Genomic DNA, 26,407 nt, shown 5'->3' on the forward strand with positions numbered 1-26,407 from the left:
TCGATCCATCTGCTGCAAGCTCTTCTCATCAGATTATGCAAGGACACGAATGCAAGGACACTAATGCCTTCTTTTGAGCATGATTACTCAATGAATATAAAATACAATGCCCATATATTGTTTATATTTAAAAATTTCAATATGGGATATAATCTCCTAGCTAAAATAAGCAAAAATAAATTTTGTAGTCAATTATTCAAGGGAATATTATATTGCTTATTATAGTTGCAGTACTTCCACATATGAATTCCTGATGCAGTCAATCACCAGAGCTCCATATATTTATTTTTCCATTATCATTTATTAGACACCTACAATGAGCCAGAAACTGGGGATCCAGAAGTGAATGGAATAGACATGGTACTTGTACCACATGGAATTTACAGTCTATGGGGAAGATGAATTACTAATTTATCTTACAAAGCTAAAGTACACCATGTTATGAGAGTAAGGAAATAAAGACTAAATGGAGACCTAAAGATTGAGTTGGATTTACCTAGGCAAAACGTAGAGTAAAGGTCATTGCAGGAAGGAGAAATAGCATGTGGGAAGGAGTGGAGGGAGAGAACATCACCTTTGAGAAGAAATCAGAGAAGTTCAATGTGGGCTGGAGTGGGGAGGGTTTGCTCTATGGCTATCCTTAGCTTTTGTTCAAATTCTGCTTCTGCTGTTTTCCTGTAAAGTCTCAAAAAAATCTAATTCCTTTAGGAAACTGAGGTCAAACATATTCTTTATCTCATAGCATCTAACCCAGTGCCAAAAATCTTTGCTGAGTAAAGACGTGGATTCTAGAATAGTAAATTGTGTTATTTCCTGATTGACTATTAATTTTAATTTTGGTTTATACTGTATATTTTAAGTATATTATAATAATGAATACTTTGGCCATTAACCATTTTTATTACTTATTCCTAGGGGGAAGTGCTTACAGTTATTTGTAAACAATGCTTGGCAAAATTTCAAGAGTTTTGTTTTAAAAAGTCATTATCTTTTGAGTTATTCCTTTATTGTAGCAATTAATTGACATTGAATTCATCCCTGAAAAAGAAAGGGTTTATGCCTTTTTAAAGACAATTTCAACTTTTATTTTAGATCTGGGGATATAAGTGTAGGTGTGTTACATGAGTATAACACATGGGTATTGCATGATTCATGCCATTTTTTTTAAGGTGAGAATTGGTATCCCCAAACACAAACTAGGGAAACAAAGATAACCTTTCTGATATCTAGAATTGGTCTTACTCAATCCATTAAACTAATATGAAAATCTCCACAAGACTTAAAGATATAAAGTAAAGAGAGAGGTTTCTGGAATGACAGTGATGACATAATTTAAAAGACTCTCTCTGAATTCTCCCTACAAAACATCTAGAGTGAAAACTCAAGAATTCAGTGAAAACATCGAAACATAAATTAAGTGACAAGATATTCCCATGAACTGGGAAATAGGAGGGGAAAGAGACAAACCTGTCAAAGCTACAAGACCTATATTATATTGGCAACTGTGAAGGAGAAAGCAGAGAAAAGCAACTGGGTACATAATGGATATAAAACACTCCCAAATTGCCAACAGGTATTCACTCAACAGTGCAGTGGGGCAATGTAAGAATGACAGTTACACTTGGAAGGGGATTTCTACATTCCATTATAGCTGAGTATGTAAGGTCCATTGTAAGGGATCTGAATAGTCTGAATTCATGAATTCTAGAAACTAACCAGACAAATCTCCCTTCCATTACCTTCCTTCTGAATAGAGTACATATTGAGTAGTACAGGAACAATAAAAACAAAGAAAAAAAAACAAGGTCCTGATAAAAGTGGAGAGGAACTAGACAGTTTTAGAAAGTTATCGGTCAGTTTTGAAATGTAGCTTAAAACCATGAATTAAAAAAGGTTTCTGAATCATGTCTTCTTTTTATAGTTAAGGAAAACAAGTGTCACATAAAATTAGCAGCAAAAAATAATCAAGGTTTAAACTCAAAATTATTTTCAGAAAAAAATCCAGGATAAGTAGCAAAATAGCATACCTATAGACAGGCAGTACATATCAGAAGAACATGTCACCCCCAAAAGATAAAAAATATTATTTTTTTCTAACTTCTATTTTTTTTGTAACTACTTCTAATGAATCCAAAAGTCTTTATCAAAATGGTCCAATATATAAAAGAAAACCTAAATCAGGATTAGATACTTGAAAATGGACTAATGTATTAAAAAAATTTTTTTTAAAAGTCACTAAACAAAGACTAAATTAGAAGGAATCCAAGATCAAATAAACGTAACAGATTAAATAAGCATAACAAGCCTTTAGGTAACTAGGAGATAAGAAGGAGAACAATTTAAATATTAACAAAGGAAAGCAATAAAAATGATTTGAGAGAAAGTAACAAGAAGACCGGCAAAGAAGATTTAAGGTATGCATAATAGGGGTCCTCGAAAGGCGAAGCCCAAAGCAAAGGAACAGAAGATACTAAAATATATGATTCAAGAAACATTTTCTGAAAAAGAAATTTTGAAGCTATTCCTTGGAACAATCATATCCTCCCTGAAAAAGCTGTCTCGGAACAATCAACATCAAGACATAGCCTAGAAAATTACTGAACTTCAAACAAAAAAAAAATTCTTTTTCAAAATCCAGGTAAAAACATCAAATTACTATGCTTTTTGTTTTGTTTTGTTTTGTTTTTTTGAGATGGAGTCTTGCACTGTAACCTGGGCTAGAGTGCAGTGGCACAATCTTGGCTCACTGCAACCTCTACCTCCCAGATTCAAGTGATTCTCCTGCCTCAGCTTCCCAAGTAGCTGGGATTACAGGTGCCCACCACTACACCAAGCTAATTTTTTGTATTTTTAGTAGAGATGGTGTTGCTTTATGTTGACTAGGCTGGTCTCAAACTCCTGACTTCGTAATCTGCCTGCCTTGGCCTCCCAAAGTGCTGGGATTACAGATGAGAGCCACCATGCCCTGCCATCAAATTACTTCTAAAGAAAAGAAAATTGTATTACCAATAAAACCATAAGTGACATATTAAAGATGCTGTGAGCCAAGAATTTATATTTAGCAAAGTCAATTTTCAAGTATAAAGGCTTTAAAACTGCTGTCAACATGAAAGAATTCGGAGTACTGTTCCTATGAGGCCTTCCTTAGGAATTTACGAGAGAATAGACTTTAGACAACCAAAATGAATAGATACATTGACGTAAGTTTTGTGCAGAGCAGTAAGTTTATGTTTACATGAAGTAAATTGTAGGAAAGGAAAAAAGGTACTGAAAAAATTAAAAAGTAGAAAAACCAAACCGTAGTGCTAAGGATGCATGTGGGTGATAACACTCTAAACCAAGAAAGAAAGGAAGTAAACACCATAAAACTTAGGAAAGTTGTTACATTTGGGGAGAAAGGCGAGATTTATACTTGGTTGGGATATGTCAATGGGTTTTGGGGTGGCTGGCAATGTTCCATTTTTTGACCCAGCTGTTCTTTAAGCGTGTTTGCCTTATGATATTTCATTAAGGTATACATTTATGTCATTTTCTGTATCTGTATTATATTTTACCATGAGAAATCTGTTTTAACAAACACAAACTTCACCTTTCTCCCCAAATATAATGGCCTTCCTAAATTTTATGGTGTTCACTTCCTTTCTTTCCTGGTTTAGAGTATTATCACCCACATGCATCCTTAGCAGTGTGGTTTGGTTTTTCTGTTTTTCAGTTGTTTGATATTTTTTTCCTCCTTTCCCTACCATTTAATTCACGTAAACATAAATTTACTGCTCAGTACCAAACTTATGTTAATGTAACTATTCATTTTGGTTGTCTGAAGTCCATTCTTAGTAACAGAGAGTAGTAGAACAGGGGTTACTGGGGATGGGAATAGGAGAAAAGGGGAGATACTTGTCAAAGGGTAGAAACCTTTGGTTATTATGTGAGTAAGTACAGGAGATCTAATGAACAGCATGGTGACAATAGTTGATAATAATGTATCATATACTTGCAATTTCCTAACAAAGTAGATGTCAAGTCTTTTTGCCACAAAATATAAAGGTAACAATGTGAAAGAATGGATATGCTAATCAGCTTGATTGTGGCCATGAAAATGTCATGTTGTGCACTGTAAAGATATATAATTTTTCTATCATACCTCAATAAAACTACAAAAAAAATCAAATTGAAAAAAATCTCTTTTTGTACATTCATTTTTAAAGGTTAATAATACTGCCATTAACAAAAATGAAGTCAGGTAGTGACAGAAGGATGACAACCACCTGTAAAAACATAAAGAAAAAGTTACAGCAATTTGCTCCAAAGAAAGCCCCAAAGACTTCATTATGAAAATCGAATAATGTAGTGCATTGCAAAAAAGTGAAATAGTTAATGAGAATTACACATTAAACATATTTATTAGGGTTCTTTTTGAGTTGGAGGCAGTCAAATTTTTATTAATACATTTAATTGGAATAAGAATTGGATTATTAGTTTTGATTTTTTAATATTAAAGATTGAATAAAATGTTTTCTGATTCTATATCAATTGTCATTTTCCCTTTATGTAAATGATTGGTGATAATTTTAACTTAAAAGAGGAGAAGGCAATGAATATTCTGTTGCTGTCATTATGACTTATTTTTTGAAATTTCTAAATAATCCTGTCTGATTATCCCCTTGCAACTGAGTAATCAACAATTATTATGGTATTAGAAATTAGAAGGCAAATAGTAGGTAACAATGAACCACCACAGTGGCATGGTATAAAGCAAAGACTGCAGGCTGTTGAGTCAAGTAAACCCAGGTTTGTAGCCTGATTCTTCGGCCTCAGTTTTTTGGGGATATGGGTTAATGATTCTTCTCAGACTGTGAAGATTCAAAATAATGAGTGTAAAGCACTGAGCTTAATTCTTAGTACATAAAAGGTGCTTAATAATAGAAAATTACTTCTACCATCCCAATAATAGCCACCAGTCTTCGCACAGAGTACAAGCAAGGAAGCAAGGTTGTATGTGTGTATGTTGGGGGTTGAGGGGGCGGTGTCAGAGTACCTGTTGAGAAGCAATTGCCTTAATTGATTATCTCAAACATTTCCTCAAGTGATTTCTACAAGAGCATGAGACACAGAAATTGTTTTTCCTTTCATTCATGAGATGACTTCATAGCCAAGTGATTTTGTTGGCAGCAGTGTTAATTACTATGAAACTTAATACTACAAAGGAAACCCTGGAGACTGGCTCTTGGCTGATAACACAAGCTGAGGTTCACAATGGCTCAAAGAACATAGCTTGTTACTCTGCTAAAGAAACCCTAATACTTATTAGAATACACATTTTAAATGTTTTTTTTTTTTGTCCCTCTACCCAAGCATTATAATTAGTACATTAAATTATTAAGGAGTCCCATTGTAAAATTTTAAAAAGTAGAATGGGATTACAATTAAATTTAGAACTCAGAGAATTTTTCTTCCTTTTCTTCTTAAGTTTGAATTATTTCTAGGTTGGTTTTTCATAATCTAAAAGCCATTTTTTATTCAAGAAGGGCTGTGTGGTTTTCTCAAGCAATTTCCTAATTAGAAACATCAACAAATGAGTAAACTTAGTTTTTTTTCCTCTAATCCCCACACTTTTCACAAATGTTTTCTGCTAACATGTATTTCAAACACGTAGCTGTTTCAAAGTCAGATTTGGAGGCAGTACTTACGATAGGAGCAATTTCTTAGGGGCTAGATGCCAAGAAATAGTAATATTTTTCACTTGTACATCCTCAAATACAATCTAATGTGTGAAATGCTGCTGGGCTGGCTTACAAGACATCTTTCAGAAATGTGAGCAGAAGTCTAGTGGTTGCTGGAAAGCTATATGTTATAGTTGTACTTCCCAGAAGCCATTTCAGTATTGTTAATCCTTAACTGGTCTGGCTGGTGGATTTGATAAACAGCTCACTAGACACATTTTCTATTTTACTTTATTTTATTAATCCAATGAAGCCTGAATGCAAGGAATTCATGAAAATATAACACTGAGCAGTAGTAGTAGCATTCTACATTTTTCCAGCAAACTTTCATCTAAGAACCTCAAAGGACATGGCAGGTATTAAAATACCCCTGCAGAAAGAGTGAGGCAAGTCCTCAGTAGAAGAGAATTAAAAAGATCTGGGAAATTACACAAAAAGCTCAGATCAATGTCTCACTTACAGATAGCCCACGGTGAAGCCATGATTAGACTGGTTCCCTGTTGATCCTATGAGAAGCTCTCTAGGAAGTAATGCAATACAGATGTTCTGGGGCACTGGGTCCTCAATTCTTCCTAAACCTTTTTGATGTAAATGTTCCAAAGCATTTATTTATATTTTCTGCCATAAACTTGTACACTTGTAAGTTTTATTCAGCAGTTATATAGCTTCCATGCAATGCTATACAAGATAAAATTTGACTACCACCAAGATCCACATTTATTTTACCTCCTTTTCCCATTGCCTCTTGCCTTCTTTATTTCATTCCTTAAAGTTTTTATTTCAGATTTTTTTCCAACTTTACCCCATTATTCTTACCAGTGTAATCCTCACTACATGTATTAATGCAATTTGCTGGTGCCAGAAAATAAAACATTCTTAGAAAAAAAAACAAATATGAACTTCTGGGCTCAGTTCTGAAAAGAAGGAAGTCTCGCTAGCTAAGGTTAGAAGTTTTATTCTCTTCTGCTTGACTTTTTGAGGAAGAAGAGTCACTTTGAGTTGCCTATGAGGTTAAATTTTAAATTATGGACTGATAAATGTTAACAATGTTTTCAAAGAGTTTTTGATGTCTTGATCAGATGAAGTCTACAATATCTTACTTAGTACACATTCCCTTTCATTAAAATTTCCTGAGAGATAATTGTGTGTTAGGTGCTGAGTTAATAGTAAAGATACAATCCTGATTATGCCACCATTTATGCCTATAAGGAGCTCAGCATGACAGTGGCAATGATAATGGTATGCCTTCTTAGTTTTCAAAGGTTATTCTGACTGGTAGAGTTACAAGCATGATAATTAATTAATAATACAAAATATAGGTGATAAATATTTTTTAAAATGACACTGTGCCCCTTCCCACCAAGTCTTTCTTTCTCTCTCTTTCTCAATGTCATGCACACACACATACTCACAGATGAGTTTATGTAAATAATAATACCCTGGCCTCTCCAGTTTATTTAGTTGTCCAACTCATTAGAAAAGGAATTTTCAGGGTTTGAGTTTTGCCATTTTAGCGAAGATCATCTGAATATCTCAATATTATCTTAACAGAATGATAGTATCAAAAGACCATGTATTGCTACAGTCCAGCAAAAGAAGTAGTGACATCTTACACCAGTGTTGTTCATTTTTTTATTAATATAATGCATGTATGACTACTAAAACTAGAATCAGCAACAAAAAGTAGAAATTGCCTGCCTCTGTGTGAATTTGTGGGAGATAATTTCCACTTCTCTTTCCTGATGGGCCATCAAGAGTGCAAAACTAGTTCATATGCATGAGGAGTATATAATTATTTTGTTTTATTATAATGCCAGCGCTTGGGGATGAGGTACTGGAAGTGGTTTCACAGAACAGAGGCTGGGGAAGAATTTCTATTGAAGTGCTGCAGAGGATGACAGGTCAAGCGAGGATGTAGCAGGTGTGGAAGTTGAAAGGGAAGAGGAAAAATGTTGGTAAGTCAAGTGAAAACAGCAAGAAAGTCCAAAAAGCAACCAAAAAGAGAGGCAGACTTGGCACAAGTTGTCTGTAGGCAGAATAAAGGTCCAGGAGCTATAAAAGCAAGAGAGATACATGCAACAAACAAAAGGTTAAGCGGGAAGAGAAGGAAACAGTCCTGAACAAACAGGTGAGAAAGGGACTGATTCAGGGGATGGCCAGGAATGGGAAAGAATGGCATGTCATAGAAATGGCATGTGTCTGAATTGAATTAGCTTGAGAATGGAGGAAGGGCTGCATGGCATTGCATAATCTTAATTAAATGTATATTATTAAGCCACACCTATTTACACAATGGTAGCCTGTGTAAACTGTGAGGAGTGGATTCATTTTGTTTAAAGATCATATTGGTAGCTGAATATTGCCCCATCTTGACATGCTTTGCAGGATGCTGGGAGAGGATCACCTTCCTGTCATTGACCCTCTTTGAGCTGTTGGTATACATTGACTGTGATGTTCCCTCATTTGAAATGCCAAGCAAGTCCAGGGTTACTTTTCAATCTGTTCCTTGGTTTTATGGAATTTTTATTGGCCTGGATTATTTAAAGGAAGCCAATTCAAGTATTTACATTCATCCACGCACAGCAATTACAAAAGATAATTTTTCATAAAGTAGGAACCCAAATCGAAACTCATTAGTTCAGAACAAAATGCCTAGTACAGTGCCATGCACATATTAGGATTCAAGAAAGATACTCTGTTTGATTGACAGAAATTATAGTTTCTTTGGGTTTTACATTGTAAGATACATTCTAAAAAAACATTCTAACTTGGTATAATCATTGAAGATGACCATGTGTGGTACAGTTTACAGTAACTATTTCCCAATGGATTAAGTCATGTCATAAAATTTATTTCTTCAATAATATCACCTTTTCCAAAAGGGCTCAAGAAAATTATTTTCATTGATTTTCTTTTTTTTGGTGGAAGAGAAAGGACATAAGATGAGGCATTTTAGCACTGGTCTGTTAAACCTGTCCTAAATCAAAGGTTTAAATTCTCAAAAGTTTGTCTTTTTACATACTGCTCCATGTTTACATGTATTTGACAAAATTGACAATGAGAGTTTCTTTACTCACTCATTTTCTTTTGTCCCAGGAAAGTATTCATCATTATCACTCAGTAAAGTTACTGAGCATTTCACATGGTTGCATAAAAAATATTGTCTAGATGATGTGCTGACAAAATAATGACAAGCATCTGAGAAAATACAGATGTGGAAAATGACATGCACTTTTGTCCTGAAAGTTATTGCCATTTTGATTTAGTTGAACATAAGTTTATAATGGTGAAAGGTTCTAATAATTATTGCATTCATCTGCTGGTTTATAGTCCATTTAAAATATTTAGGCATGACTTATTCATTAAACATTTATTCTTTGCCTACTGTATATGAAGACTACATGAAATGCTGGAATCTACTGTTTTTTGTTCATCCAACCAACCACTTAACAATTGAGATGACAGCCAAGAAACAAAAATAGCTCTTCTCATTCTCATTTTGGATTCTTGCATTTAACATTTTTCAAACTAATAACCCTACTTGAATGGAAAAGTGCGAGGTGGGTTTTAGTTTCCCAAGGAAGGCATGTCTAACGTGGCACCAGCAGCAAGCTATTATTGTTTTAGGCATCTAACCAAGAGCAGTCACAAGGTTCCTTGAAATAGCTGCATGGAGAGCAAAGTTTACTTTTAATCTGTTCTTACTTTCCTTTCTCTATCCCTCTCCTATTGTTTCAATAGCTCTCCTCCATTATTTATTGTGTGCACTTATTCATTCCATTCACTCACTCATCAACCAATTAGTTTTCAAAGAAGAGTAAGATACTTTTCCAGTGGAGAAACAAAGATATGAAAGAGAGGGACATTGTTTAAGGCAGCTACTAAGTCTGTTCTGAAGATGTCATGTTCAGGCACAACCAAAGTAGAAAACATAATGTGGTAAATGCCATTTAGTGCACATCATTGTGAGAGTTCATATGATGTAAAGCACCCAAGTTCTATCCCTTGGGAGATCTGCCTTCTCTTGAAGTCCCCTTTCCTTTCAGCCAGAGGTTCTCAACCTTGGCTGCACATGAGAATCACCTGCAGAGTTTTGAAAAGTCCTGACACTCAGGCCAAATACCAGTACTGTTAAAAAAAATTAGAAAAGAAAACAAACTCTGGAGATGGGATTCAGATGTCAGTATTTTTTAAATTGGCTATTCCAATATACAGCTTAGGATGAGAACCACTGTTGTAAGATTCTCTTCTTCTTTTAACTATTGTGTTGCTCAGACTTCATATCACTTTTGCACATTGCTATGCAGAGAAACGGAAAAAGGGGACAATGTTGAGAAAATATTCATTTTTCTTATTCTCTGGACAATGTCAACAAAAACAGAAAAAGCAAATAAAACAATAATAACAAAAACAACAAAACTGTTCTGTCAGTTCTTGAAGTAGAGAATTAAAAATTGTCAAAAGATATGTGGCGAGATCTTGATCATCAGTGGTGGAAGTAAGGGGTAAGGTGGTAAGAGAGTCATTTTCTGACGTGTATAATTTGAGAGATTCACATAAGAATTGTAATCATCTAAGGAAGGTGAGATGGGGTAGGTTCAACTTATCTGGTTAGATGAGAAGGTCCATAAAGGACATGGAATAGTAGTGGGAGGTCTGATTTGTTTTGACAACAGACCTTTAGTATTTATTCCAATCATTTCACAATATTAGATCAGTGGCCAAATTATTAAGCCCTTTTATAGGTCCTACAAAAACAAAACATCTTCAAAACAAACATAATACATCAAACTAAGATTCTGACCCCTAGTGTGATGGGTCTGTGGGGTAGTTTAGGGAACTCCAACAAAGAGCCCCAAACTTGGCCAATGTTAAGAAATTGTGAAATGCCTTGGAATAGATACAAAAAGTTTGTTGTCAGTAAATAAAAAAACTAAGTAAAACGACTTAGAAGAGATTTGAAGTGTCCAGTTTAACACTAGTGGCTAAAAGCTCTTCTTTTCCATGTTCTTTCTTCATATTATTGACAGTAAGGTAGAATAGAAAGCCCATAGATAGGACAGACCCAGATTCAAACTCTGGTTCCTATATTACTATCTGTGGACACTTGGTTATAATTAATTCTCTGGGCTTCAGTTTCCTTATCAGTGAACTGAAGGATAATATCTATTTCAGAAAGTTGTTATGAGAATTAAAAGAAAAATACATAATATGTTGAGGCTCTTTATAATTTTAAGACTTTTCTCCCTCTTTCCTTTGTCTGTTGTTGCTGTAATCTCTATGGCAGTTAACATTCTTGCAGGTATAAAGGAAATACAAATTTTATACAACAGAAATCTACTAATGGTAAATGTAAGTTTTGGAGTCAGAGTAGGTGCTGGGTTGTCCAAGTCTAAACATGGCAGAGATGGCAGAGTCTTTAAGTGATTGAGTTTTTTTGGTCCGCTGTTATCTATAGACCAAGTCTTACTCTAGTTTAGGGGTGGCAAACCTAAAGGGTAGCAGGGCCCTTACAGGTTTGGAGAGGGTGGAGGATTTTGGCAAAATGGAGAGTGAGTCTATGCTCTCTTCAAGGGCAACCTCTACTTGTATCCAGCAGATTGTTGGCATGCAAGGATTTAGGCTCTGTTGTTGCTAGATCTGATTTTTCAAGAAAAGTCAGGTCCACATGTAATGTAAAATCTCCCAGTTTTTAAGTGTTGACAACTAATTCCATTTTCTTCAACATCATGTGGGCCAAACCAAACATCCTACTACAACTTGTGTGCTTCCAGTTGCAACCTTTGGAGTTGGAAAGTTCCTTTCACTTTCAATGCTCTCTACTCTATGAGCCCAAGAATAATTGTATTAATTTCACATGAGGGGCTCACTAAAGAAATACGGTTATACTCCCAAGTCTACATAAGTGTTTCCTGTTGTTAGTGCTTCACTATTTATAATTAATGTTACCTCCCAGGAAATTCTTATGCAAACAGCCTCTTGTTCCAAAGTTAAAATTAATTTATATCTCCCTGTTACTGACTGAAGCACACAGGCTTAATTTTACGAATGTTAGTTTTATCTTTTTAGCACGTCTGTGGCTGATTTTAATTTCTCAGGGCCCAACTTTATTTCAGCCAACTCTTGGGAGGTAAAAGTTTAATGAACTTTAACATAAAGTTTAATATGTTGTAAAGTCTTGGAGAAACACGGTCTTTCATCACACTTGTTACGGAATAAGTGATGTCCCCCCAAATTCATACGTTGAAGCCCTAACCCCCAATGTTTGGAGATAGAGCCTTTAAGGATGTAACTAAGATTAAATGAAGTTATAAGAGTGGGGCCCTAAGCTAATAGGACTGGTGTCCCGATGAGAAGAAGAGACAGAAGGAGTGTGCTATGCACAGAAGAAAGGCCATGGGAGGATGCAGTGAGAAGGCAGTCATCTGCAAGCCAGAAAAAAGCCTCCCCAGAAACCAGCCCTGCTCGTACCTTGATCTTAGACTTCTAGCTTCCAGAACTATAAAAAAAAAATTCTGCTGTTTAAGTTTTCTGATCTGTGATATTTTGTTATGGCAACCCAAGCAGACTATACACACCACCTATAACTAGCCTATGTCTATGGTGCCTGGTGTCTTTGGGCTTTTGGGCTCTTAAAAATTATCATTCTCAGCAAAATATTACTTTTAGACTCTTCTTTCCATCTGACTTCTACTCAAGACATTATGAAAATTTCTGTATCTTCAATCAAGGGGGTCTTCCTCAGTTGGGAAATACATCAAACTTTATCTGTGATGGCAGAATACAAACCATTTGGTGACTCACCCATAAAATGTGAGATAGAGGAAACCAATCCTTTTCCCAAGTTTTAAAACTTCTCCTTGTTTGTCAGATGCTCCGGTGAGTCGTACTATGCCTACTTTCTTGAGGGTGGAGAGCCACTTGTATGCATGTTTGTCATATCGTAAAACATCTTCAAAATCCAGAGTAGGTAGCTGGAGCTCTGAGCCCCAGTATTGACATTCTGTGAATTGAGAAGATGAAGAAAACAGATGGGATTACATTCTTTTTACATAGGATGATAACCTCAGAGAAGGGACTAGTTCATTAAAGTTAATCACTGATTTATAATGGAGTTTATTAAATGTTGTTTATATTAGAAATGTCCAAGTTACTAGGCCTTTCTTTCTTGGAGCCACACCGTTCTGTTACATGCCTCCTGCTTACAACTGTCTGGCCCATAGCAGGTATTCAATATGCCCCACTTGTTAAAGGAATATTGTCTAGCTGATGAATGGCTCTTGATCTGTATGTTCCTGGGGCTTCTCTGCATGGACACTGCTTAGAAATAACTCTGAGATACTGTGGGTATTAACAGACAAATTATATTGCTCAACTCCAAATAGATGATAAAATCAAAATGGTAGGTTAGAACAGCCTATACCTATTCTCGGGATCTAGGGGTTGAGGAGAGCTTTGACATGGCAGGTACAGCTCTTCTTTCTTCTTATTTTACCTGATAAGAAGCAACCTCTGGGATCAAGTCATCCTTTGGGGTCAGCAAGAAAAGATGAAGGTATGTTCCTGGAATGCATATACCCTTTTTGGGAGTGCCACACAGACAAGGTCCAATGCCTTCCCTTAGCTCTCTCATTCCTCATGATTAAATGCTCATAAAAATGCTTAATTGAGAAAACAGAAAGACAAATGTAAAATATAATTGGCTTGCAAACCAGGCTCTTGCAAAGAAAGTGGAACACAGAGGAAATGCAAATTTGCCAAGGAAAATAACACAGATATTACCAACTGCATTCAGGAAAAGTCTAACATCTAGCTAATCTATTTGATTTCTTACTTTCTTGGTTAGAAAATTTCCTTAGGAAGGTAAGCCTTCCTAAAAAGTGACAGAATGAGAATTTATTATCTCAATATCATTGTGAGCAATGCTTTACTTTTCTAGCTGGGGAATGTGTCATTTTATAGAAACAAAATAAAGCCCCCTGTTTAACAATGAAGAATGGGTCAGTGACTCTTGTAGTAGTTGTGGACTGGACGTCATTGCTTCTTTGATGTCAGGATAGCTGTTTCTGCAGAAATGGGAATTTTTGGAGAAGTCAGATAGTGGTTTTAGTAGTAAAAAGATACATGCTGGTGCAGGGAGCCATTTCTTGCTCTTCCACCAGCTGGTTGCATAAGGACATTGGCAGAGGTGAGTAGGTGTGTGTATGTACGAAGGCCTGATTAGGCTATAAATGTATATATTGCCAAAGTTTCTGGGTTATTAAACATAGCAGCTTGCAAAATGAGCCAGAATTTCTGGGACCAAAATTGCAAACTGTAAATCAGGCCTCCCTAGTGCTGCATTAATTATTTTTGACTATGCTGATATTCATTAGTATTGAACACATTCCACAGGCCCCAGTGACTTACTCTATCATCTCTGAAAGTTGAGCTGATACCCAGCCACTGGTTCTGAATTCCCAATTTTAACTCTTTTTCTCTCTGCGAGGAGTAACCAGAATTTAAAGAACTACAGTCTTTCCAGCTCCTTAAGCATTGCTTTTCAAGTGCTTCTGATATTTAAGAAAACCTCAGAATTTAATATTAACCAAGTCACCTTGGCAAAGAGAAGCAGGTTAGCACAGGGGCTGTGTTTTATTAGACCAGAGCAAGTTGGTTAAAGCAATAACAGACAATGAAGCATGACACTTTCAGGATGATTATACATTTTGGGGGAGGAAGGAAGGATGGTTTGATACAGTCTCTTGGTATTCCTTGATTATATGAGCTACCTAATCAATGCCATTTGTTGGTTTATCTTTTCAATAAGGCTAGTATTTTATCTTGTCACAAGGCATGGTAATAGGCAATAGGTTTTGAAGAGCTCACAGTCTATAGAAGAATTGGACATGGAAGATGACAATTAAAATAAAATACAATCATGGCTATAGTTGAGATATGTTCAGGATATCAAGACAGTATCAAGTCTTCTGATCCCTTGTCTAATGTTCTTTCTTGATGCCCAGCTACTCTTCACATTCATGAAGTTCCCCGGGGCTGTTCCTCATACCTCAATTATTTCCAAAAGCAAATGGGATTAATTTCATATGATAAGAGCCTATTCTCAGAGAGGCAATAGATGAGGCTTTGTTTTGAATATTGGATTATGTGATTGTTTGCTTTGCCACTCCCATTTTCTCATTGTGTTTACAGTCCCCAGATTGTAATATTTGATACCAATTAAAAAAGTTTGCAGGAAGAGGACAATAAATGGTATACATATTACATGTTGACTGCCTCACTAGAAAGGTCATTTGGGTTTTAGTGAGAAGAAAAATTTACTGACCCAAACATCAGCATTAAAGGCACAAAAAAGGCATAAATAACAAATCACCATTTCCTCTTACCAAAGCTCACACCTAAATGGACCATGTCCAGAAAATTAAAAGACTTATTGAAAACAGCTTTAAGCTTTTTAGAAATCAGGGGCTCATGCAGTATTAGAGGTAAATGGGATGTTAAAGACTCACTTGGCATTTTCATATTGGTTTTAGGATTTCCCATCACCATTTGTTCTTATCACTGAACAAAACGTTTTCCTAAATTGCAGTTGGAAATTCTCCTAGATTTCTGACACTGTGGTAATTGGTCCAAAAATATATTTTCCATTCCTATGTAGACTATTAGATGGAATTAGGTATTGTCTACATGATTACCTATAGTAAATGTGTTGCTTTTACTACAGCTGTGTAAGTAATTTATTGATGAGCATTTATTAAGATTTTTAGAAAAATGTATTAAATTGAGAGTGAACCAGCCTAGAGAGATAGTAGAGGTACAAACTACAGTACTGTCCAATAGAGCTTTCTGCAATGATGGAAATATTTCATATCTGTGCTGTCCAATATCATAGCTACTAGCAACATATGACTATTGAGATTTGACATCTGGCTGGTAAAACAGAGGCACTAAAGTTTTTACTTTATGTAATTTTAATTAATTTAAATAAATAGCCTGGTACTATATTAGGTAGGTCATGCATCAAGGAGGCAAGAAACTTGGGTTTGGGTTTGAATCTTTGTCCAGCCTTGTACCAGATGCTATCATTTCTTGGCTTCTTCTCTGTGTCTCAGTCTTTTATTAGAGACAATTATACTTACTCTGCAGATCTTTTGTGACCATGTAATATCATGGAGTTTGCTACAGCATGGAAGTTTGCTACATGGAAGACCCATAGTATCAATAATAATAGTTAATATTTGCTGAATACTTTCTATATTGGGGTTCACTTGGGGTGGCTGGCAAAATATTAGGGAAATATTAGGGAAAGTTATAGATTATAATCTCAAACCTTTTGGAAGGCCGAAAGATTTTACTGGGACAGGCTGAAGGCAGCCGGTTCATTACATTAGTGTAGGAAAAATATAGAGATGATAAGAGGCTTTCCCAGTTAAGTCTGTTTAGCCCACCTCCCTTTGTTTTTACTCTAACTGTTATTTATGTAAACTTTGTGCTGGATGGCCCTCTGAGGGGGCGGTCAAAGGGGAATTACCACTTAAGGGTATTTACTCTGGGCCCCAGAACCTAATGCTTTTATCATTCGTAAAAACACTTTTAACCATGTTAATTATCCACAAGCCTGTGGACTTAGAACTTCTGTTATTAAATCCATACTGAATAAATGTGAGGATGGACAGGGGATCTTGGTCAGTTGGCTGCATTCACCCTCTGAAAGTGGCCGACGACCATCCCTAGCTCACTTGAAATAGGTGTGAGAGTGCATTTATTCATCTGTGCTTGAGTCAGGTCTGCAGGACAGACCTCTGCAGGTGGTAATCAGCATCTCAGGTGGTGACCCCGATGTGATCGAGGTCACATTTCTACAAGTCAGGCACAGTGTTAGATGCTTCCATGCCTTATTTCTTTTACTCTCTGCAACATATATATGCAATAGATGCTTTCAGTATTGCTATGTCATAGAGAAGGGAACAGAGTTCCAAGTCATGCAGCTAAAGATTTGCAGAACTACTTAGTGAAATCCAGGTGACTGATTCCAAAATCTGTAATTTTAACAACTGCATATAAAATAAACATTTGATGCTTTGAAATACTGTCATCATAGGTATTTTTATGTCCTATGCCTGAATGTCTGTAGCTTAGTCTGTCCCTCATAAAGGAAATCTACTAGATAAAAATGAAAGCAGAGCAAGTTACAATTAGGAACATTTTGTCTGAACTTGTTCAAGCATGGGTGTTTAAAGATAAACCTTGGCTCCTAGTCAGAATTTTAAATGCAGAAAAAACACCATGAGCAGGTTTCATTGCACAATACTGAAACAACATTGCTATTCACCTTTGGTGAAATGAACCAAGGCTTTGCAGACTGAAAAATCAGCTAGCTTCTCTTCTTTAATTTATGCCACTATATTTCAGTGATCCACACCTTTTTGGTTTTACTTAAGGTCATTATGACTCTCCAGAGGTTTCAGTGACTGTGGCAGGGAAATACAATACATAGTCACTGAAAAAATCATTTTCACAAGATGAATTTTCTTTAAATGTTGAGTTTATATTTTTTTACTTTGTCAATTCAAGAAACATCTGTTTAGGACACATGCTAAATACTTCCATAGCATGTTTCAATAAATTTTTGTTTCTATACAAGTTTTTTTTCCATTATAAAACAGCATACACACACTCACACATAATATTCTTTGTTTTAAAGATACAGAAAGATTTATATTCTTTTAAAAAATGTTATCCATTAGATATGTAAAGTTAACTATATTTACACAAAGAGACTCCAGGATAATGCACAGCTGTCAATACAATAGGCAGCACAGTCAGTAGTATAAATAATTCCAATTTTACAGGACTTTACCATCACACTATGTTTACAATGGTTTTTCAGTTCTTCAAAGTTTATAATTTTTCAACCATAGCTCTCATTTTGGAGTGCTCTAGTTAGGAGTTTTGCTGAAATCAGAGACTAAGGGCCATAACCCCTTAGAATCTGTGTCCCAATATGAGCCTCTCCTAAATTTTGTTATGCTAAATGTGACTTTCACAGACACTGCTGGACTAACCAGTTTTCAAATTCATCATAGTGACCTGCATGCAAAATACTCTAATTTCCAGGGATACAGACGTACCCTTGGAGTTATTGTGGGTTTGGTTCCAGACTGCCACAACCAAATGAATAGCTAAATGAAATGAGTCATACAGACTTTTCGGTTTCCCAATGCATACAAAAGTTATGTTTACATTATACCTTAGTCTGTGAGTATGAAATAGCATTATGTCTGAAAAAATATGTATAAATAGCATTATGTCTGAAAAAATATGTATAGCAATTAAAAAATATTTTATTGCTAAAAATTGCTAATGATCATCTTAGTCTTCCATGAGTCATAATATTTTTGCTGGCAGAGGGTCTTGCCTCAATGTTGATGGTTGCTGACTGAATGTTGGTTTTTGATGAAGGCTGGGATGGCTGTGGCAGTTTCTTAAAATAGGACAACAGTAAAGTCTCCTGCATTGATTAATTCTTTCATAAAAGATTTCTTTGTAGTACATGATACTGTTTGAGAGCATTTTTCCACAGTAGACCTTCTTTCAAAATTCGGGTAAATCTTCTTAAACTCTGCCACTGCTTTATCAACAGTATTTATGTAATATTCTAAGTCTTTTGTTTTCATTTCAACAATGTTGACATCATCTTCACCAGGAGTAGATTCCATCTCAAGAAAGCACTTTCTTTGCCCATTCATAAGAAACAACTCCTCATTAATTCAAGTTTTATCATGAAATTGTAGCAATTTAGTCACATCTTCAGGCTCTACTTCTAATTCTAGTTGTCTTGCTCTTTCCACCACATCTGCAGTTACTTCCTCTGCTGAAGTCTTGAACCCCTCAAAGTCATCCATAAGGGCTGAAATAAACTTCTTCCAGTTCCCATTAATGTTGATATTTTGACCTCCTCCCATGAATATAAAATGTTTTTAATAGCTCTAGAATGGTGAATCCTTTCCAAAAGGTTTCCAATTTATTTTTCCCACGGCCATCAGAGGAATCACCATCTGTGTCAGCCATAGCCTTATAAAATGTGTGTTTCTTAAATGATAAGACTTGAAAATCAACATGACTCCTTGTTCCCTGGGCTGCAGAATGAATACTGTGTTAACAGGCGTAAAAACAGCATTAATCTCCTTGTAAATCTTCATAAGAGCTCTTGAATGACTAGTTATATTGTCAATGGCCGGTAGTATTTTGAAGAGCATCTTTTCTTTCTGAGCAGTATGTCTCAACAGTGAGCTTGTTTTGTTTTTCCATTGATAGAGCACAGACAGAACAGATTTAGCATAACTATTAATGGTCCTAGAATTTTCAGAATGGTAAATGACCATTGGTTTCAACTTAAAGTCAGTAGCAGTATTGGTCCCTAACAAAAGTCAGTCTGTTTTTTCAAGTGTTGAAGCTAGGCATTGACCTCCCTTGTTTAGCTATGAAAATCCTAGGTGGCATTTTTTCCAATATTAGGCATTTTGTCTACATGTAAAATCTTCTGCTTAGTGTAGTAGCTCCCTTCATCAATGATCTAAGCTAGATCTTCCAGATCACTTGCTGCAGTTTCTCCATCAGTGTTTGCTACTTCACCTTGCACTTTTATGTTATAGAGAAAGTTTCTTTCCTTAAACCTCACAAACCAACCTCTGCTAGCACCAGACTTTTCTTTTATAGTGTCTTCATTTCTCTCAGCCTTCACAGAATTAAATAGAGTTAGGAGCTTGCTCTGAATTAGGCTTTGGCTTAAGGAAATGTGACTGGTTTGATCTTCTATTCAGACCCCTCAGACTTTCTCCACATCAGCAGTAAGGCTGTTTTGCTTTCTTATTATTTGTGTGTTTACTGGAATAGCACTTTCAATTTCCTTCTATAAGCTTTCTTTGCATTCTTCACAACTTGGCTGACAGTCTGGCACAAGAGGCCTAGCTTTTCACCTCTCTCAGCTTTTGACATTCCTTTCTCACTAAATGTAATAATTTCTAGCTTTGGATTTAAAATGAGAGACATGCAACTCTTCCTTTCACTAAAACACTTAGAGGTCATTGTGGGGTTATTAATTTGCCTAACTTAAATATTGTTTCTCAGGGAATAGGGAGGCCCAAAGAGAGAAAGAGGGAGAGATGAGGAATGGCTGGACAGTAAAGTGGTTAGTACACATACATTTATTAAATTATCTGTCATATATGAGTGCTGGTTATGTACTCTAAAAAGAATTACAGTGGTAAGCTCAAAGATCACTGATCACAGATCACTATAACAGATATGATAATTATTAAACAGTTTGAGATGCTCAGAGAATTACCAAAATGTCACAGGGAGGGAAAAAGTGAGCACATGCTGTTGGAAAAATGGTGCTAATAGAGTTGCTTGAGTGTTGTTACAAACCTTCAATTTGTAAAAAATGCTTGGGAGGCTGAGGTGGGTGGATCACCTGAGGTCAGGAATCGAGACCAGCCTGGCCAATATGATGAAACCCCATCTTTACTAAAAATGCACACACACACAAATTAGCCACGTGTGGTGGCGGGTGCCTGTAATCCCAGCTACTCAGGAGGCTGAGGCAGGAGAATTGCTTGAACCTTGGAAAGCAGAGGCTGTGATAAGCCGAGATCTCACCACTGCACTCCAGCCTGGGCAACAAGAGTGAAACTCTGTCTCAAAAAAACAAAAAACAAACAAGCAAAAATACCCAAAACATAGTATCTGTGAAGCTCAGTAAAGTGAAGTCCAATAAAACAAGGTATGCCTGTACTCATATACCTGAAATCATACTACGTTTTATTAAATCCAGCAGGAAAATCATTCTGTGATATCTGCACAGAAATTTTAACTTTGTGTGTGTTGAAAGAGTAATTGAAAAGCATTTTCTTATTTTCCCCCAACTGCAAAACATATCTAGAGAACCAAAAGAAATACATTTGACTAGAGTAAATCATTTGTCAGGAGAATACATTAAAAACAAATTTAAGATTCACACTTGGGTCTGGGTACATAAACAGTATGGAAAATGATGAAATATTTAAGGTATGAACCACCCTTCCTAATTTAACTTATGGCCTTACTAATAAATACTTCCTTGAACATATGCTTCGCACATCATAAAATTTATGGACAGGCTACATGCTGGTTTTCAAGGAACCATTTGTACAAGGTTTCCTTTTCAGGATTAAGCATCACATTCCAGGATCCTGAGCTGTGTTTCAAAAAAGGAAAAGACACAAAGAAGCTCTTTAGTTAAAGATTCATGAGCACAGCATGCTGGGTTGCAATGTGTTATTTCAGGAGTTTAGGACCTTCTGTCCACCTGCACTTGACTGAGCTGTTGGCTCTGAAATAGCTTATTGAATATGCTAGGGATCAGCCAATCTCTCACTGTCTTTTCCTGTAAATACCTTCTAGGGGCCCTGATAAAAACAAAGTCTGACCCCTCCTAAAGGAAAGGCAGCTTGATTTTCTTCTCCTGCACTATGGGGAGCCTGTCCTCTTCAGATTTTTTTTAACTTCTTGTCCAGTGAACTCTACATGTATTTCAAGATTCTGATCACTTCTCTTATGTTGAGATTTTCCTGAAGCTGACCCCATGATGAAGATTTAAATGCAAGACATTTATTGAGGAAGTATATCTGGAAACACTCATAGAAGATGGGGAATTAAGACAGGAAAGAACCTCTAGAAAGTGCTGTAATGAACAAGTTACTGTTTTTAGCAACAGGCTCAGAACCACTAGACTTCACAGGGACCCTGTAGGGTATAACTTAGAGGTTTCTCACTTGGGGAAAGGACACTGAGGTGCTCAGGCTACCTATGCCTACACCTCTTTGGTTGAGAGCTGCTCCTCTGGGCATCCACTCCTGGGTCTTTGTGCTGGCCAAGTGTGCTCTCTCAGGCAGAGAGGGGAGACTGGCAGTCTTGCAACAAGAATCTGCTGACATGTATATGACAAGTGCTGAGGGGCCACGGTAGGGTACTAGTGGCCTCTGTAATGCCCTTCTGGAAATCTCCTGCAACTGCTAAGGGTGCGCTGGATGCCTGACTTCTCTGGCCCCTCAGGACCTCAGTCTCAGTGCTCATGATGTTATGTTGAAATCTTTCACTCATACAACACATTTGTTGAAAGCCTTGCTATGGAAAAGAGATCACATTTGTGAATAAAGATAGATATGATCACTTCCCTTGTTGGGGAAAAAGGGTGCAAAACAAAGATAGATAAATATTAATAAGTTAAAATAAAAATTTTGGTAAGCACTATGAGGGTAACAAATGGGGTATATAACAATAATAAATGAATGTTGGGAGTGGGATAGGGAATATATTTAGACATGCTGATTAAGAAACACCAAGCTAAAGAGAAGCTATTTACGCCAAATCCTGAAAGATGAAAGAAGTCAGTCATGCAAAGGGCAGGGGGAAGAGTGTCAGGTAGGAGGGACAGTGGGAAGATAGGAATTGTCTTGCTTGAAAAATTCAGTCACCAAGGCTAGAACTGGGGCAAGAGGGTGTGTACCAGATGAGGTGGAAAAGTAGGCAAGGGTTAGGTCAGACACGACTCCGTCTCTTCCACTAGATTGTAAGTTCCTTGTGACCTATGGGAATCGTGCCACTTATCTCTATTTTTTTTCAATATTGCTTCTTTCCTTCTTCCCCAACCTGTGTAGTCCAATACTGAAGGTTTTCAGAAAACTATTATGGTCTATATCCAAAACAAATCTTTGCTTATTTCCTAATGATGACTAGAGGCTAGAAGCAACCCCTGAAATACGAGATTGTGTCTGATTGCACTTTGATATTTTAAAAGATGAAGAAATCCATAAAATCTTTAGGTGGTAACCTCACAAAACTCTAAAATTATTGCTGAGAATGTACAAATGGGGCTTCTAAACAAGTATAGCCTGCTTGAAAGGAGAGACACATATTTTCATATTGGACTATTAGGTACCTGACATATTCTGTATACTCAGTCCTATGACCAGAATAACCATCTACCTGGAGAAAGTAAGAATAACACATAAAATAATGAAGAATCACTAATACAGACATATTCTGTATGCTCAGGCTATGACCAGAATGACCTGCTAGCTGAAGAAAACAAGAATTACACATAAAATAATTAAGAAACCATAAATGGCAGTGTATTGTAAATATTTAAAAACAATGAACCCTAATATTTATTAAGCACTTTTAATTTCAGGCACCCTTCCAAGGACTTTATATGGATTAATTTATATAAATCTCACAATAATCCCATAAGAGATGCTCTATTATTGTTCTCATTTTCTTGATGAGGAGACAGACACAAGGAACTTAGATAATTTGTCCAGCATCAGACAATATGTGTCAGATTTGGGATTCTCATACAATTTGACTGAAGACACTGGGAAAAGGGTTGTACGATGAAGGAAAACATGCACCATGGGATATCAGAAAGCAAGATTATTATCCCAGCCTTCCTTAGAGTTGGCAGGGAAGATAGATAACTCAGTTTTACTCTCTGTCCTTGTGACTCTCTTCTATGACATTCATAAAAAAGTCACAGAATGCCCTTTTCATCTCTTTTAATGACATGGCACACACCTCCCTGTGGGACAGCGAGTTTCAAACAGCTCCAGTTGTCACAGCTTCTTTCTTCTGCTGAGGCACAATAGACCTTCATGGCCTTTCTTTTCTTTTCTCTTCATATATATATATATATATATATATATATATATATATATATATTGCACTTTAGGTTCTGGGGTACACGTGCAGAACATGCAGGATTGTTGCATAGGTACCTACATGACAATGTGGTTTGCTGCCTCTATATCTGGCATTAATCCCCATGTTATCCCTCCCCAACCTCCCTACCTGCTGCTTTCCCCCCCATTTCCCCCCAACAGACCCCAGTGTGTGACACTCTTCTCCCTGTGTCCATGTGTTCTCATTGTTCAACACCCACCTATGAGTGAGAACATGTGGGGTTTTCTCACATTATGATTTCTGCACATTGATTTTCTGTTCTTGTGTCAGTTTGCTGAGAATGATGGTTTCCAGATTCATCTATGTCCCTACAAAGGACACAAACTCATCGTTTTTTATGGCTGCATAGTATTCCATGGTGTATATGTGCCACATTTTCCTTGTCCAGTCTATCATCGAAGGGCATTTGGGTTGGTTCCAGGTCTTTGCTATTGTAAACAGTGCCACAATGAACATATGTGTGCATGTATCTTTATAATAGAACGATTTATAATCCTTTGGATATACACCCAGTAATGGGTCAAATGGAGTTTCTATGTCAAGGTCCTTGAGGAATCACCACACTGTCTTCCACAATGGTTGAACTTGTTTACACTCCCACCAACAGTGTAAAAGTGTGCCTATTTCTCCACATCCTCTCCAGCATCTGTTATCTCCAAATTTTTTAATGATCACCATTCTAACTGGTGTGAGATGGTATCTCCATGTGGTTTTGATTTGCACTTCTTTAATGACCAGTGATGATGAGCATTTTTTCATATGTTTGTTGGCCTCATAGATGTCTTCTTTTGAAAGTGTCTGTTCATATCCTTCACCCACTTTTGAATGGGTTTGTTTGTTTTTTTCTCATAAATCTGTTTTAGTTCTTTGTAGATTCTGGATATTAGCCCTTTGTCAGATGGGTAGATTGCAAAAAATTTTCCCCATTCTGTTGGTTGCCAGTTCACTCTAATGATTGTATCTTTTACTGTACAGAAGTTCTGGAGTTTAATTAGATCCCATTTGTCTATTTTTGCTTTTGTTGCCAATGCTTTTGGTGTTTTAGTCATGATGTCCTTGCCTATGCCTATGTCCTGAATGGTTTTGCCTAGGTTGGTATTTATGGTGTTAGGTCTTATGTTTAAGTCTTCAATCCAACTAGAGTTAATTTTAGTGTAAGGTGTCAGGAAGGGGTCCAGTTTCTGCTTTCTGCATATGGCTAGCCAGTTTTCCCAACACCATTTATTAAACAGGGAATCCTTTCCCCATTGCTTGCTTTTGTCAGATTTGTCAAAGATCAGATAGTTGCAGATATGTGGCGTTGTCTCTGAGGCCTCTGTTCTGTTCCATTGGTCTATATCTCTGTTTTAGTACCAGTACCATGCTGTTTTGATTACTGTAGCCTTGTAGTATAGTTTGAAGTCAAGTAGCGTGATGCCTCCAACTTTGTTCTTTTTACTGAGACTTGTCTTGGCTATGTGGGCTCTCTTTTGGTTCCATATGAAGTTTAAAGTGGTTTTTTCCAGTCTGTGAAGAGGGTCATAAGTAGCTTGATGGGGTTAGTGAATCTATGAATTACTTTGGGCAGTATGGCCATTTTCACAATATTGATTCTTCCTAACCATGAGCATGGAATGTTTTTCTATCTATATCCTCTCTTATTTCCTTAAGCAGTGATTTGTAGTTCTCCTCGAAGAGGTCCTTTACATCCTTTGTTAGTTGTATTCCTAGGTGTTTTATTTTCTTTGTAGCAATTGTGAATGGCAGTTCGTTCTTGATTTGGCTCTCTGTTAGTCTGTTATTGGTGTATAGGAATGCTTGTGAATTCTGCACATTGATTTTGTATCCTGAGACTTTGCTGAAGTTGCTTATCAGTTTCAGGAAATTTGGGGCTGAGATGATGGGGTCTTCTAAATATACAATCATGTCGTCTGCAATAGAGACAATTTGACTTCCTCCTTTCCTAATTGAATACCCTTTATTTCTTTTTCTTGCCTGATTGCTCTGGCTAGAATGTCCAATACTATATTGAATAGGAGTGGTGAGAGAGGGCATCCTTGTCTAGTGTCAGATTTCAAAGGGAATGCTTCCAGTTTTTGCCCATTCAGTGTGATATTGGCTGTGGGTTTGTCATAAATAGCTTTTATTATTTTGAGATACATTCCACTGATCCCTGGTTTATTGAGAATTTTTAGCATAAAGGGCTGTTGAATTTTGTCAAAGACCTTCTCTGCATCTATTGAGATAATCATGTGGTTTTTGTCTTTGGTTCCGTTTATGTGGTGGATTACGTTTATAGACTTGTGTATGTTGAACCAACCTTGCATCCGTGGGATGAAGCCTACTTGATCGTGATGGATAAGCTTTTTGATGTTTTGTTGCAATGGATTTGCCAGTATTTTATTGAAGATTTTTGCATTTATGTTCATCATGGATATTGGCCTGAAGTTTTCTTTTTTTGTTGAGTCTCTGCCAGGTTTTGGTATCAGGATGATGTTGGTCTCATAAAATGATTTGGGAAGGATTCCCTCTTTTTGGATGTTTGGAATAGTTTCAGAAGGAGTGGTACCAGCTCCTCTTTCTATGTCTGATAGAATTTGGCTGTGAACCCATCTGGACCCAGGCTTTTTTTGGTTGGTAGGCTATTAATTGCTGCCTCAACTTCAGCCCTTGTTATTGGTGTATTTAGGGTTTCGACTTCTTCCTGGTTTAGGCTTGGGAGGGTGCAAGTGTCCAGGAATTTACCCATTTCTTCAAAGTTTACTGGTTTATGTACATAGAGTTGTTTGTAGTAATCTCTGATGGTAGTTTGTATTTCTGTGGAATTGGTGGTGATATCCCCTTTATCGTTTTTTATTGCATCTACTCAATTCTCTCTCTTTTCTTTTTTATTAATCTGGCTGGTGGTCTGTCTATTTTGTTGATCT

General features: G+C 36.5%; 2 protein-coding genes across 5 annotated transcripts in view; one reads left to right on the forward strand and one right to left on the reverse strand.

Moving 5' to 3' along the window:
- Positions 1-26,407, forward strand: part of CCDC34 (coiled-coil domain containing 34) — a 327,538-nt gene that overhangs the window by 256,840 nt on the left and 44,291 nt on the right. The window lies entirely within an intron of this gene.
- The window catches only part of BBOX1 (gamma-butyrobetaine hydroxylase 1), an 82,843-nt gene that overhangs the window by 19,325 nt on the left and 37,111 nt on the right, over positions 1-26,407 (reverse strand). For all 4 annotated transcript variants that reach the window (XM_064365085.1, XM_012452232.2, XM_064365084.1 and 1 more), the window contains one exon: positions 12,525-12,723. In XM_064365085.1, coding sequence (XP_064221155.1) covers positions 12,525-12,723 — 199 coding nt within the window. The remainder of the gene's footprint in view (positions 1-12,524; positions 12,724-26,407) is intronic.

Source organism: Aotus nancymaae, unplaced genomic scaffold (genome assembly GCF_030222135.1).
Source record: "Aotus nancymaae isolate 86718 unplaced genomic scaffold, 86718_ANA_hifiasm-v0.15.2.pri h1tg000059l, whole genome shotgun sequence".
NCBI lineage: Eukaryota > Metazoa > Chordata > Mammalia > Primates > Aotidae > Aotus > Aotus nancymaae.